The sequence below is a fragment of the Rana temporaria genome, chromosome 6, assembly GCF_905171775.1.
Source record: "Rana temporaria chromosome 6, aRanTem1.1, whole genome shotgun sequence".
Taxonomy (NCBI): Eukaryota; Metazoa; Chordata; class Amphibia; order Anura; family Ranidae; genus Rana; species Rana temporaria.
In genome coordinates, this window is record NC_053494.1 from 66,557,566 (window position 1) to 66,571,499 (window position 13,934).

At 45.0% G+C, this 13,934-nt stretch overlaps 1 protein-coding gene across 3 annotated transcripts in view; it reads right to left on the bottom strand.

The window, feature by feature from the left end:
* The window catches only part of LOC120943551 (multidrug resistance-associated protein 1-like), a 650,821-nt gene that overhangs the window by 580,179 nt on the left and 56,708 nt on the right, over window positions 1–13,934 (bottom strand). For all 3 annotated transcript variants that reach the window (XM_040356917.1, XM_040356914.1, XM_040356915.1), the window contains exon 4: window positions 7,656–7,793. In XM_040356917.1, coding sequence (XP_040212851.1) covers window positions 7,656–7,793 — 138 coding nt within the window. The remainder of the gene's footprint in view (window positions 1–7,655; window positions 7,794–13,934) is intronic.

Consider the following 13,934-nt stretch of genomic DNA (forward strand, 5'->3'; position numbering starts at 1 on the left):
CCCTGATCCTGCGCAGCAGGCGGGGCAGCATCTGTAACGGGGGGAAGGCATACAGCAGATTGAACGGATGCCAAGGGCAAACCAACGCATAGGTTCCACAGGCCAGAGGGTCCCTTGATCGGGACATGAACTTGCTCAGTTTCCTGTTGAACCTTGATGCCATGATGTCCACATCCGGAGATCCCCATTTCTGGCAGATCACCTGAAAGACTTGGGGATGGAGGGACCACTCCCCTGAAACCAGCTGCTGGCGACTTAAGAAGTCCGCCTGTAAATTGTCCACCCCTGGGATAAAGATCGCCGAGATGCATGGTACATGCGACTCTGCCCACAGGAAAATTAAGCTCACTTCCCTTTGGGCGGCTCGACTTTTCGTGCCCCCCTGGTGATTTATATATGCCACTGCCGTGGCATTGTCGGACTGCACTCTCACTGGAAACCCTAGAAGTTTGGACGTCCAGGCCTTTAAGGCTAAACGGGCCGCCCTGATCTCCAGGACATTGATTGGCAGCCCTCTTTCCGACTCTGTCCAAACTCCCTGCTGGACTTGCCCATCCAGGACTGCTCCCCAGCCCTTCAGGCTGGCATCTGTGGTTACCAGTTTCCAGATGATGGGACTGAATGACTTCCCCTTTAGGAGGTTCTGAGGCTTTAGCCACCAGTAGAGGCTTTGCCGGACCCTTGATGGAAGGATCAATGGAAGATCCAGGCGTTGCGGATCTTTGTTCCATGCAGACAGGATGGCTGTCTGCAGGATTCGAGTGTGTGCCTGAGCGTATGGCACTGCCTCGAAGGTGGCCACCATTTTTCCCAGTAATCTCATGCACAATCGTATAGTTGGCTGCCTTTTGCTTAACACCAACTGGATCAATTCTTTGATCCCTTTGAACTTCTCTAAAGGAAGAAACACTCTCTGCTGCTCCGTGTCTAGCAGCATGCCGAGGTATTCCAATCGTCTTGTGGGCTGTAAAGCCGACTTTTCTTGATTTAAAACCCAACCGAATACCTCGAGGTACTGAACTGAAAGGGCTACCGCTCGACACAGGCCCGGAGCAGAGTGATCTATGATCAGGAGGTCGTCCAAATAGGCCAGGATCAAGATTCCCTGGGTCCTTAGATTGGCCAAGATGGGGGCCAGGACCTTCGTAAACACACGGGGGGCAGTAGCCAACCCGAAAGGAAGAGCCACAAATTGATAGTGGCGCCCTGCGATAGCAAATCGTAGGAATTTTTGATGACCCTGAAAAATTGGAACATGAAGATACGCGTCTCTTATGTCTATTGAGGCCAAGAAATCGTTTCGCTGCAAGGCTGCGGCGGCAGACCGTATGGATTCCATCCGAAAGGACCGAATCCTCAGGTAAGAGTTTAGAATCTTTAGATCCAGGATGGGCCTTACATCGCCGTTGGACTTTGGCACGATGAACAGATTGGAGTAAAAGCCTAGCTTGTGCTCCTGAACTGGTACCTCTACGATTACCCCTTGGTTTAGAAGACGATCCAAGGCTGTTAACAAGGCAGCCCTCCTTTCCGGATCGCTTGGAATTCTTGATTCCTGAAAATGCGGAGGGGGAAACTCCCGAAATTCTATTTTGTAACCAGTCGCCACCAGGGAAAGAACCCACTTGTCGGGGATCTTGGCTTCCCAAACTTTTGCAAAGAATCGAAGCCTGCCCCCCACCCGATTGAGTGGGGGCGCCCCTTCACAACGCTGACTTTGGAGCAGGTTTAACTGGCTTGCGGACCCATGGTCGCTTGCCACCCGCGGCCTGCCCTTGCGACTTATTACCAAAGTTTGACCGTGCGGGAGGCCGTCGATACTGCCTGGGGGCCGAGGGCTGGGGATTGCTGCCGCTTAAACGCTGGACCCCGAAATCTCTTTTTGACTGGTAAAAGAGTACTCTTGCCACTAGATATCGTCTGTATGTACTTATCCAGATCTTCCCCAAAGAGCCTTCCTCCGTGGAAGGGAAAACCCGCCAACAGCTTTTTACACGGAGTCTCTGCCGACCAATTCTTTAGCCACAGGAGCCTTCGCATATGCACCAAGAATAGCGACAGACGGGAAGCTTGTTGGATGGAGTCCTTTATGGCATCCACCGCGAAACATAGAGCCCTGGGAAGGTCGGCCAGATCCTGTGCCTGCTGAGCCGGGAGCTCTTTTAGCATCTGCTTAGTCTGGTCTTTTAACGCCTGACAAACGCCAATTGCAGCCACGGCCGGTTGCACCACTGCCCCTGCAGTAGAAAAGGATGCCTTCAAAAGGGTTTCCAACCGCTTATCAACCGGATCCTTGAACATCTGTATGTTTTCTACTGGGCAAGTTAAAGATTTGTTTACGCAGGAGACCGCTGTATCCACAGCGGGAAGCACCCATTTCTTTGAAAATTTTTCCTCCATGGGGTACAAAACAGAAAACCTTTTAGGAGGCACAAAAATTTTATCGGGCCGGGCCCAATCTTGAAAGATCAGGTCTTCCAATAATGGGTGAACCGGAAACACTGCGTTACTTAATGGTGCTTTTAAGGAGCCCAAAGAAGACACGGCAGGAATCTGAGGCCCTGGCGAGGGCAGCTTAAAAGCCGAGCGGACCATGTCCGTTAAAGACTGTACCCACAGATTCTCTGCTTGAGAGACCGAAAAAGGTTCCTCAATAGTGGACTCCTCAATGTCTGAACCTTCTAGGCCCTGCTCCGTTTGGTCCTCCTGGGATTCTAAATCCTCTGGGGAGAGAATCTCAGCATCAGAGGACACCAACTTAGGGGACGGAGATCTAGTCCGCTTTTTGGCTGCCAGAGAATTAGTAAGCAAAGTTGTCAGCCTCTGTTCTAACCCCTGCAGGGAGACAGATAACATATCCTGCATGACAAACACTGGGTCGGGCAGAATGGGGCCAGCCACAGCACCCACCACACCTAATGGCTCCTGAAAGGCGGCATCTTCTAGCTTTTTAGGAGAGGACAGAACCGGCATAGTCTGATTAAGATCCTCCGAGCTAGAGGGGGAACCCTTCTGTTTCTTTGCACTTTTAGTCCCCGAACCTTTAGGGCCCATGATACAATACCGAGGCACTCCGCTACTAACAACTGACTGCTGTAGCAAGGAGAACAAAAAATACAAGTAGCTTAAGGCAGGAAACCTTATAAGCCAATGGGAAGGTAGTGCAGACCCTTCCCTGAAAGAAAAACTTTTTTTTTTCTTTTTTTTTATTTCTTTCGTTTTGCCTTTGTTTTTTTTTGTTTTTTCTTCAAATATTTAAATTTTTGCACTTTAAAGGGACTGTGTGAATGCCAGACTGCTGCCAAAAGACCTTTGGCTTAATAGAGAAAATCAGGGGAACCCTATCTTCTCCCCTTAGTCAGTGAGGAGCTTAGCTCCAGACCTAAACAGGTCTCTTTTACCGCCACTAGGTGTCACCCTGCTCCGCTCTGTGTCCTGCTCTGTGTTCCTCCAGTCAGCAGACGAATCCTACACTGACCGGAGGACAGAGCTGCTCAAGATAACAGCGAGGGGGGAACGCCCCTCTCTCCCCGCCGACGTCACGACGCTCCCCGCCCCCTCCGCGCGCATCTATATCATGCGCGCGCGCGCGTCCCAGAGGGAAGCCATGAGGGGAGGAGCAGCACGCCGGCGGCGTCCGAGGACCCAGAGCTGTAGGGGAAGAAACGCACCTAAATACAGGTAAGTCCCTGGCTTAAAGCCGAGAGATAACGGGGGGTGGGCTTGCACTGCTTGTCCTAGAACCAGGCAAAGAGCCTCTACCCCCCAAAAAAAAACATGCGGGACAGCCAACCAGCAACACAGTCCGTGGGGGTGGGGGGAGTATACTAGTAAATGGGAGGTGACCATCCTGTCTAGCAGACATAGTGGTAAAGTTGCCAATGCAGAGCATCCCAGGCTAACCCAACTAGACTCCCTGAGGGACCTGCCGACGAACCAAGTTCCGCAGGCCCCCCTCTTACCTGCTCCACGCTGCAGGGTATTGCAAAAAGCAAGAGGCCCAATCTTCCCCCATCTCCGTGGGTTCTGTACTAGACCTTCAGGGACCCGGGTCCTGCTGGAACACCACTGCCCTGGACCTATACAGCATCCTGGCAACAGTACCTTTTGGACTTTTAGAAAGTTCAAAGTTCTGGGTCCAGGATCCAGCCCCTTAAAAAGAGGCATTATAGGCAAAACCCCACGACTTGGGGCCCGGGTACTGTCCACTTTGGCTCTGAGGCACTTTGGACAGATCCGGTATAGTCTGCCTAGTCTCAAGGACCTGGAGGCAAACTTCTTTGTGACCAACACCTAAGACACTGGCGAAAAAACTGAGGTACTCCTCCTATGGGAGGGGGTTATATAGGGAGGGGACTTCCTGTTTAAGATTGCCAGTGTCCATCACCTGAAGGTACTCCATATAACCCACATAGTAATGAATATGCCGCTCTGTGTCCCGTGATGTACGGAAAAGAAACTCCCTTTTTGATCGTGGTCGGGTTGCTGAACTGCATAAGCAGGGTCTCTCACAGCGCGCCATCGCTGCTGAGGTTGGACGCAGTAAGACAGTCATTTGGAATTTCTTAAATGATCCTGAGGGTTATGGAACAAAAAAGTCAAGTGGAAGACCCAAAAAAAATTCACCAGCACTGAGCCGGGGGATCCAATTGGCTGTCCGTCAAGACACTGGACGATCCTCGACCCAAATTAAGGCCCTTACTGGTGCTGACTGCAGCCCCATAACCATCAGACGGCATCTGAGACTGAAGGGCTTCAAAAACAAAAAAAGTCTTCAAAAACCTTGTCTCCTTGAACGTCACAGAAATGCTCGTTTGGACTTTGCAAGAGAGCACCAAACATGGGTCATTCAAAAGGTGGAAGAAAGTTTTATTCTCTGATGAGAAATAATGTAACCTTGATGGTCCTGATGGTTTCCAACGTTACTGGCATGACAAGCAGATCCCACCTGAGATGTTTTCTATGCGCCACAGTGGACGGGGCGCCATAATGGTCTGGGGTGCTTTTTCCTTCAGTGGAACAATAGAGCTTTAGGAAGTGCAGGGGCGTCAAACGGCCGATGGCTGTGTCCAGATGTTGCAGAGAGCATTCCTCATGACTGAGGGCCCTCGTCTGTGTGGCAACGACTGGGTTTTTCAACAGGACAACGCTACAGTACACAATGGACTTCTTCCAGGAGAATAACATCACTTTTTTGGCCCATCCTGCATGTTCCCCTGATCTAAATCCAATTGAGAACCTTTGGGGATGGATGGCAATGGAAGTTTACAAAAATGGACAACAGTTCCAGACAGTAGATGGCCTTTGTGTGGCTGTCTTCACCTCTTGGAGAAATGTTCCCACTCACCTCATGGAAACACTTGCATCAAGCATGCCAAAACCAATTTTTGAAGTGATCAACAATAACGGCAGAGCTACTCATTACTGAGTTCATGTTTGGAAGTTGGATTTCTGTTTTGGGGGGGGGGGGGCCCGGGGGGGTTAGGTTTTTTTTGGAGGTGTGGTCCTAAAAACTTTTGATCAGCTGAAAAACTGCCTGTTTCAGTTTATTTGTTGTTTTCATTAAACTGAATGCTCAAAAAATGTTTTGTCTCACTCTCATTCCTTCTTGTTGCATGTTGAAGCTCTACTTGGAACCTTGTTAAGATCCAACAATGTAAAATAAGATTTTTGCCATTTTTCAAGTGGTCTTAAACTTTTGATCAGGACTATGTATGTATGTATGCATACACACACACACACACATATATATATATATAAAATATGTTTGGGGGTTTCATTTAATTTTCTAGCAAAAAAAAAATAAAAAATGATGTGTTTTTACATGTTGAAGAGAAATGTCAGATTTGGCCTGGTTGGCAAGTGGTTCAAGAGGAAATAAACCCTTTACTTAAATTTTTTTTTTTGATAAACCCTTCAAGTGAAAGGCATAATGAGCTAGTATGCACAGCAGACTAGCTCATTATGCGTCACTTACCTGCGATGGGAGCCCCCGCGGAAATACGGCATTAACCACATTAATGCCATTAAGAAAAACTGCACTATTGGCACGCATGCGCTGTAGACATTGCGCCTGTAATTACTGTAAATATCTCCTAAGCCGTGCAGGTTTAGGAGATATGTCTTGCACCTACAGGTAAGCCTTAAAAGAGTTCTCTAAGCTAAAACTTTTAACCCCCGCTGTGCCCGGGCTGTAAAACTATACAAAATAATCTTTCACTTACCTGCCTACGATCCCCCGTTGTTCCGTTATCGCCGCCCGTGCTCCGGTTCCTGTCAGCTTCCTCTTCCTGCGGGTCGGTGACTCACCGTGCGCTCAGCCTATCAGCGGCCGCGGCGGGACATTGCTGCGGCCGCTGATAGGCTGAGCGCACGGTGAGTCACCGACCCGCAGGAAGAGGAAGCTGACAGGAACCGGAGCACGGGCGGCGATAACGGAACAACGGGGGATCGTAGGCAGGTAAGTGAAAGTTTATTTTGTATAGTTTTACAGCCCGGGCACAGCGGGGGTTAAAAGTTTTAGCTTAGAGAACTCCTTTAATCTAGGCTTACCTGTAGGTGCAAGATGTGTGGTTGGGTTTACAACCACTTTAAATTAAGGACTTATTCTTGCTGGTAGTTAGAATCTTTAATATTTGCCAACAAAATTAAGGCTTCCCATTTAGAATAATAAGCTGTCAGGTTAGTAAAACAGCTATATCAGAACCGATTCAAATCATACAGTGTGTAGTGTACATAGATTTTGCAAAACAATGGGATAAAGGAATATTCCTGAACTTTCTTTTATCTCATGGTTACTGTGCCATTGTGTAAATGCATCAATGCAGTGCATGTTATCTCACCTTGCAGAGCTTGGATTCGTTGAATGAGTTTACCAAAAAAGTAAATATTGCTCCATTTCATGCTGAATAAAACTAAACTATTAATGCATATTAAAATAGAAAAGTACCTTTGAATAGATTATTACTCCAAAACCATTTTATTAAAATAAATTAGATAAAAAAAAAAATATATCATTGATTTATATCGACCCCGATGAGAGGCATGGCGAGTTTTTTTTTTTAAGTTGTAATTTGTCAAATTTTTTGGGGGAAAATTAAGAAACTAACAAAAAATTTATTTTTTTCCCCCCATACTGTCACCAGTGCATCATATGGCCGACAATATGTAGACAAAAAAACAATAAAAAAAAAAAAAACACAATTCCAGTACACATACAACAGTGACAAGATTGAGCTGCATCGTGGCATTTAGTGCACACAGGAAGAGTATGACTAGGACCTTTGTCATATGAAGTCCTCCTGGAAAAATGATAAATGCACTTAAGCCTAGGTTCACATTGATGCGATTTGACATGTCAAATCGGCAGCCATCCGAATTGGTGCGATGCTGACTTTGCAGCAGCGCTCGATTCCCAAAAGTAGTTTCTGTACTACTTTTGGCAACTGCAGGTGCGATTTCAATAGACATCTGTGCAGGAACCCGCACAGATGTCTCGGATATCGCCCACGAAGTCAGACTGACATGCGGGTATGAGATCGTTCGCGTTCAGCTGAACTCGCACAATTTCAATCCCGTTGTCAGTGTGAACCTAGACTTAATATAGTTTTCTGGCAGTGTATTCAAATATCATTGTTTATGTGAAAGATACTTACTTGATTTAAGGCATGGAGAACTTTGGACCTGAAGATTATTATGGCACAAAACAAAGCAATGATCCAGAAATTCAACAATACACCCGAAGACTGCACTCCTTTTATTCTCTCATACTGAATTAAAAAAGTGGCTAGCAGCTGAAAGACAAAGACAATATAAAGGTGAAAAAAGACCATAAGGATAACTGCGTTTCAATGTAAACACCATTTTAAGAAAAGCACTGGGAAGATCACAGTATAAAAAATAAAAAAATAGGGCCTCATTCACACCAGGTGTTGATCTACACGTGTTCAATTTAAGACACTGAAAAAACATAGATTTGTGTTGCATAAGGCTCCTTTCACACTAGCTGACTCCAAAGTTCCACGATTTTCAGAGCGACTTTGAAGTGACTGATACACTCTCTGGTATTGATGTGTCAAAGTCGGATCAAAGTAGTGCATGAACATTTTCTGTAGTCGCAGCGACTTCAGTAGTGTCAATTGGGTCTCACAAGTCAGATCCTAAGTTACACACGTGTGAAAGGAGCCTCAAAAGCAGCAAGCCTGTGTTTTTTTATGCAATGCAACACAAAAAAAAAAAACATTACAACACGCATCAGCACATTGCAACGTACTATTATGCATCGATATTACTTAAGTAATTTAAGTAAAAAAATAGACTGCATTGCAACAATGAATTGCATAACAAATGTTCTACATAACGCAACCAATGGTGTTAAAAAGGCCCTAACAAATAAGACCTTGCATCCTAAAGTCTTAGAAAGTGTGATCCAATTTGCATTTACGGGGAAAACCAACAGGATTTTGTTTTTTACTGTAAAAATTATTTTTGTGGATTCTGAGGGATGTAGTATTTAGAGGTATTTTGGTTATGCTGTCAGCTACAGGAGACCTTGGACACTAGCAAACAAAAAAAAACAGTAACCAGCCTGGGGTATCCATTCCCACCCCCATTACAGAAAAATGTGGCCCGTGTCCCTTAAAAGTTGTTGTAAACCCTCACATATACCCAGTAGAGCTGCACGATTCTGGCTCAAATAAGAATCACGATTTTTTTGCTTAGAAGATAGATCACGATTCTCGCGGCGCAACATCTTTCACATAAAAAAAAATTGGGCTAACTTTATGGTTTAATTATTTTTTTTTAACTATTACATGAAGTGTATTTTTTCCAAAAAAATACAATTTGAAAGACCGCTGGGAAAATACAGCGTGACATAAAATATTGCAGCAGTTGCCATTTTATTTCCTAGGGTCTCTGCTAATATTATTAATATATATATATATATATATATATATATATATATATATATATATATATATATATATATATATATATATATATATATATATATATATATATATATATATATATATATATAAATCTTTTTCTGACACTTGATTAAGTGGTTAAACTTCCTGCATTTACACACAGAAGTTTATCCCTTTGATCTAAGAAGGAAGTGTTAGTTACAAATGTTTCATGTTAAAAACTTGGCAGACTGCCCGATTTATTTATTTTTTTGACAGCTGAATAAGCTGATACTTTTCTCCATGTGTTATACAAAATAATTGGCAAACTCTGCAATAGAGATAGTCAGGGGGGTTGAATCCAAATCACGATTTTTTAATGATTAATTGTGCAGCTCTAATACCCAGTGAACACATATGAAACAAATCCTACTACATAAGTTTTATTTGTATATCTGCTGTCTTCCCCTTTCTACACTCTTTGGAAAGTGCAGATCATGTTAGAAATCTTTCTCTTTGAGCAGTGGGTGGGCAGTGAGAGTGAGGCCCCGTACACACGACAGAGGAACTCGACGTGCTTGGCACGTCGAGTTCCTCGTCGAGTTTTGGGATGAAGCCGCCGAGGAGCTCGGCGGGCCGCCTTCTCCCATAGAACAACGAGAACAACGAGAAAATAGAGAACATGTTCTCTATTTTCTCGTCGAGTTCCTCGGCGGCTCCATCGAGCCAAAACTGTACAGACGACAGAGTTTCTCGGCAGAATCCGGGTTTTGACCGAGTTTCTCTGTGAATTCTGCCGAGAAACTCTGTCGTGTGTACGAGGCCTGAGAGTTGACGGGAGGAAAGGTGCACACAGGAATGAAGAAACTTGCATGTGTCGGAGAACTTGTCAGAAGTGACTCGTGCTGATAACAGAGGGACAGAGCACCAAAGAGAAACTGCACTTTTGAGCTTTGGAGAGAGATGATTAAACAATGCAGAAATACAGTGAGGAAAAAAGTATTTGATCTTCTGGTAATTTTGTACTTTTGCCCACGGACAAAGACAATCAGTCTATAATTGTAATTGAAGGTTTATTTTAACAGTGAGAGACAGAACAAAAAATATCCAGAAAAACGCATTTAAAAAAAATTATAAAATTGATTTGCATTTTAATAAGTGAAATAAGTATTTGATCTCCTGTCAATCAGCAAGATTTCTGGTTCCCAGGTACCTTCTATACAGGTAATGAGATGAGATTAGGAGCGTTCCCTTAAAGGGAGCGCTCCCAATCTCAGCTTGTTACCTGTATAAAAAGACACCTATCCACAGAAAATCAAAATTACAATCTCTCCACCATGGCCAAGACCAAAGAGCTGTCCAAGGAGGTCAGTCAGGGACAAGATTGTAGACCTACACAAGGCTGGAATGGGCTACAAAACCATCATCAAGCAGCATGGTGAGAGAGTGACAACAGTTGGTGCGATTATTCAAAGACAAGCAAAATAACTGTCAATCTCCCTCGGTCTGGGGCACCATGCAAGATCTCACCTCGTGGCGTTTTAATGATCACGAGAACTGTGAGAGCCGGTTCACACTGGGGCGACTTGCGATCCGACTTCATGTCGCCTCAAGTCGTCCCAAATCACGCTGTAGAGAAAAACAATGGAAGTGAATGGGAGCAGTGTTAATACACGACTCAAGGCGATCCGACTTCAGAAAAGGTTCCTGTACTACTTCAATCCGACTTGTAGGCGATTTGTACCCATTGATTTCAATGGAAGTCGCCTCAGAAGTCGGATCACTGTCTTATCTGAAGCTACTTTCCAGGAAGATAACATACATTTCTCAGGGAAACATCTCCTGCACCCCTCCCTCTCCCAGAGCCGATTGTTGTTTTATTGGCCACTGGAAAGTCTCCTGTCCTGGAGACGACTTCAAGTTGTGTTGTAAATCGCCCCAGATCGCCCTGTGGTTCATGTTCAAGTCGTGTCGGAGTCGCCTCTGAAAGTCGCGCTGGAAGTCGTGTCGCCCTAGTGTGAACCGGCTCTAAGGAATCAGCCCAGAACTACAGGAGAGAATCTGGTCAATAATCGAGGCAGCTGGGACCTTAGCCACCAAGAAAACAATTGGTAACACACTATGCCACGAAGGACTGAAATACTGAAGCATCCGCAAGGTCCCCCCTGCTCAAGAAAGCACATGTGCAGGTCCATCTGAAGTTTGCTAATGAACATCTGAATGATTCAAGGGAGAACTGGGCAAGTGTTGCGGTCAGATGAGACCAAAATTGAGCTCTTTGACATCAACTTAACTCGCCATGTTTGGAGAGGAGGAATGCTGCCTATGACCCAAAGAACACCATTCCCACCGTCAAACATGGAGGTGGAAACATTATGATTTGGGGGCGTTTTTCTGCTAAGAGGAAAGGACAACTTCACTGCATCAAAAAGGGATGATGGACGGGCCATGCACCATCAAATCTTGGGTGAGAACCTCCTCCTCCCAGCCAGGGCATGACAATAATCCAAAACACACGGCCAAGGCAACAAAGGCATGGCTCCAGAAGCACATTAAGGTCCTGGGGTTCCCTAGCCAGTCTCCAGACCTTAGTCCCATAGGAAATATGTGGAGGGAGCTGAAATTTCGTGTTACCAAATGACCAAATACCGTTCCCCACTTCCAGGAGCCCCGTCTCTCAGAAGTTCGGCCCCCCTCCTCCTGCCTCTGTCGCTGGACCAATTAGAAAGCACAGTGTGCTCTGTGCATGTGCAATAGGGAACCAGCTGTGAAGCCAAAAGGCTTCCCTGCCGGGTTCCCTTAACAGGAATGCCGGCGGCTACACCCGACAGCTAATCCGAAGATCAGCTGGGGTGCAGATATTGCGGCTCCAGGGACAGGCAAGTGTCCATATATTAAAAGTCAGTACAGCATTTGTGGCTGCCGACTTACTTTTTCGTGGGAAGGCTGGACCTCCTCTTTAATAAACTTGGCGACAAAATCCCTCCTGAGATGTGTGCAATCCTGTGTAAGAAACGTCTGACCTCTGTGGTTGCCAACAAGAGTTTTTCCACAAAGTACCAAGTCATGTTTTGCAAAAGGGATTAAATAATTATTTCACTCATTAAAATGCAAATCAACTTATAAAAACATTAAATTTGTTTTTCTGCTTTTTTTTTTTTTTTTTTTATAGTTTTGTCTTTCACCCAATAAACCTACTATTAAAAACCTATAGACTGACCATTTCTTTGTCTGTAGGCAAATCAAAAGGGTATCAAATACTTTTCCCTCACTGTTTGTGCTTTGGTTAAATTTCACGAATGGCGTTTACAAGCACTTTGAGAATTTTCAACAGAGTCCAAAAAATTTTAATTTTCTCTCTCATTCATTGAGTGAACTGCCTAAAAAGGACAATACACTTGAAGCTGGCATCAGATTTGGCCTGAACATTCACCTTACATAATTAGGTTGAAAAAAGTCAATCTGGTTAAACCAATGAAAAAAAAAAAAAATGTATTTGTGTTTTTACATATAAATGTTAATATCCAGTTATATTTTGTGCGTTTAAAGAGTACATCTAGCTCATTTTTAAAACAAACAATCTAGTGAACTGGTAAAACTTACATAAAGTTTTAACAGAAGACCCTGTGGAAGCCTTGCAAATTTGAAAAAACAGTTGCCTGATGCTAAAAAGCCCAAGAAGCACTCACAAATCTGGTAGTGTGCGCCTTGACAGGACAGTGTTAACTCTGATCCAAAGTCTGCTTTTTCGCATTGTTTCGCACTGTTTGGTCACAGCAAGGGTGCAGAGCAGTGTACCCGTGATTTTTGTGCAAGTTGCTCGTGAGTTACAATAAACTTTCTATCATGTCATGCATTTTTGGCACGTTTACTGGAAGTGCACCGATGTGCTTTTAGAAAATGTGGAACATACTGTAATATAAAGTCAATTGGAAACCACAGGTAACCTGCATAAAAACTGCAGGTACAGTGTGGCCAAACTGAAATGCAGCAGTGTGAAAGTGGCCTTAAGACCATAGGCTTGAAAAATCATTTGTCTGGGCCCTGAAGATATAATGGAGTAAGAAGCTGTTTCCACTTTGCGGAAAACATTTGGGGTGACAGAGAGAATATGTTTTCCTATTAGAAACAAACAGTGGCTGCAAAGTAAACAAGTATAACACAAACTTAGTCAAGACAATGGAGGAAAATCTCCTGATATGTTGGAGCCAGACAGAGGGATAGAAGTACCATATCCTGGTTAAGGTGAAAGGCCTCAACACTACCAAAAGTTTTGAGAATAACACGAATATTAAATTTAACAAAGTCTGCTGCCTCACTTTCTGATGGCAATTTGCATATACAGGTGAATCTCAAAATTAGAATATCAAAAAGTTAGTCAGGGAGGCATAATCTATCACTCTGGGGGTTATTTACGAAAGGTAAATGCATTTTGCACTACAAGTGCAAAGTGCACTTGAAATTGTACTGAAAGTACAAGTGCAGTAGCTGTAAATCTAAGGGAAGCGCTGCTGATTTTATTATCCAACCATGTGCAAGCTAACATGCTTTTTTTTTTATTTTCCTTGTATGTCCCCCTCAGGTCTACAGCGACTAGGGGTGCAACGGATCAAAAAACTCACGGTTCGGATCGTTCCTCGGACCAGGAGTCACGGATGGGATCATTTTTCGGATCGGCAAAAAAAAAATCTCCCCCACTGTAATATCCACATCTCCTCCCCCCCCCCCCCCCCCACCAACTATAGTACCCCCTTGGTGCAGACACCCCCCCTCCTCTTAGTACAGAGACCCCCCCCTCCTCTCAGTACAGTGACCCCCCTTCTCAGTACAGTGACCCCCCTTCTCAGTACAGTGACCCCCCCCCCCAGCTAGTACCGACAGACGAGCGGCGTGTCCCACGAGTGCGGGCTCGTCCTCTGTGGGTGTAAACAGAGGAGGGCCGCCGCCGGGTGTACCAAGATTGCCGCGGCTCTGGAGCTAGGCCGAAGCCGCGGCCTTTCCTAATGTTACGGCGGCGGCTCCAGA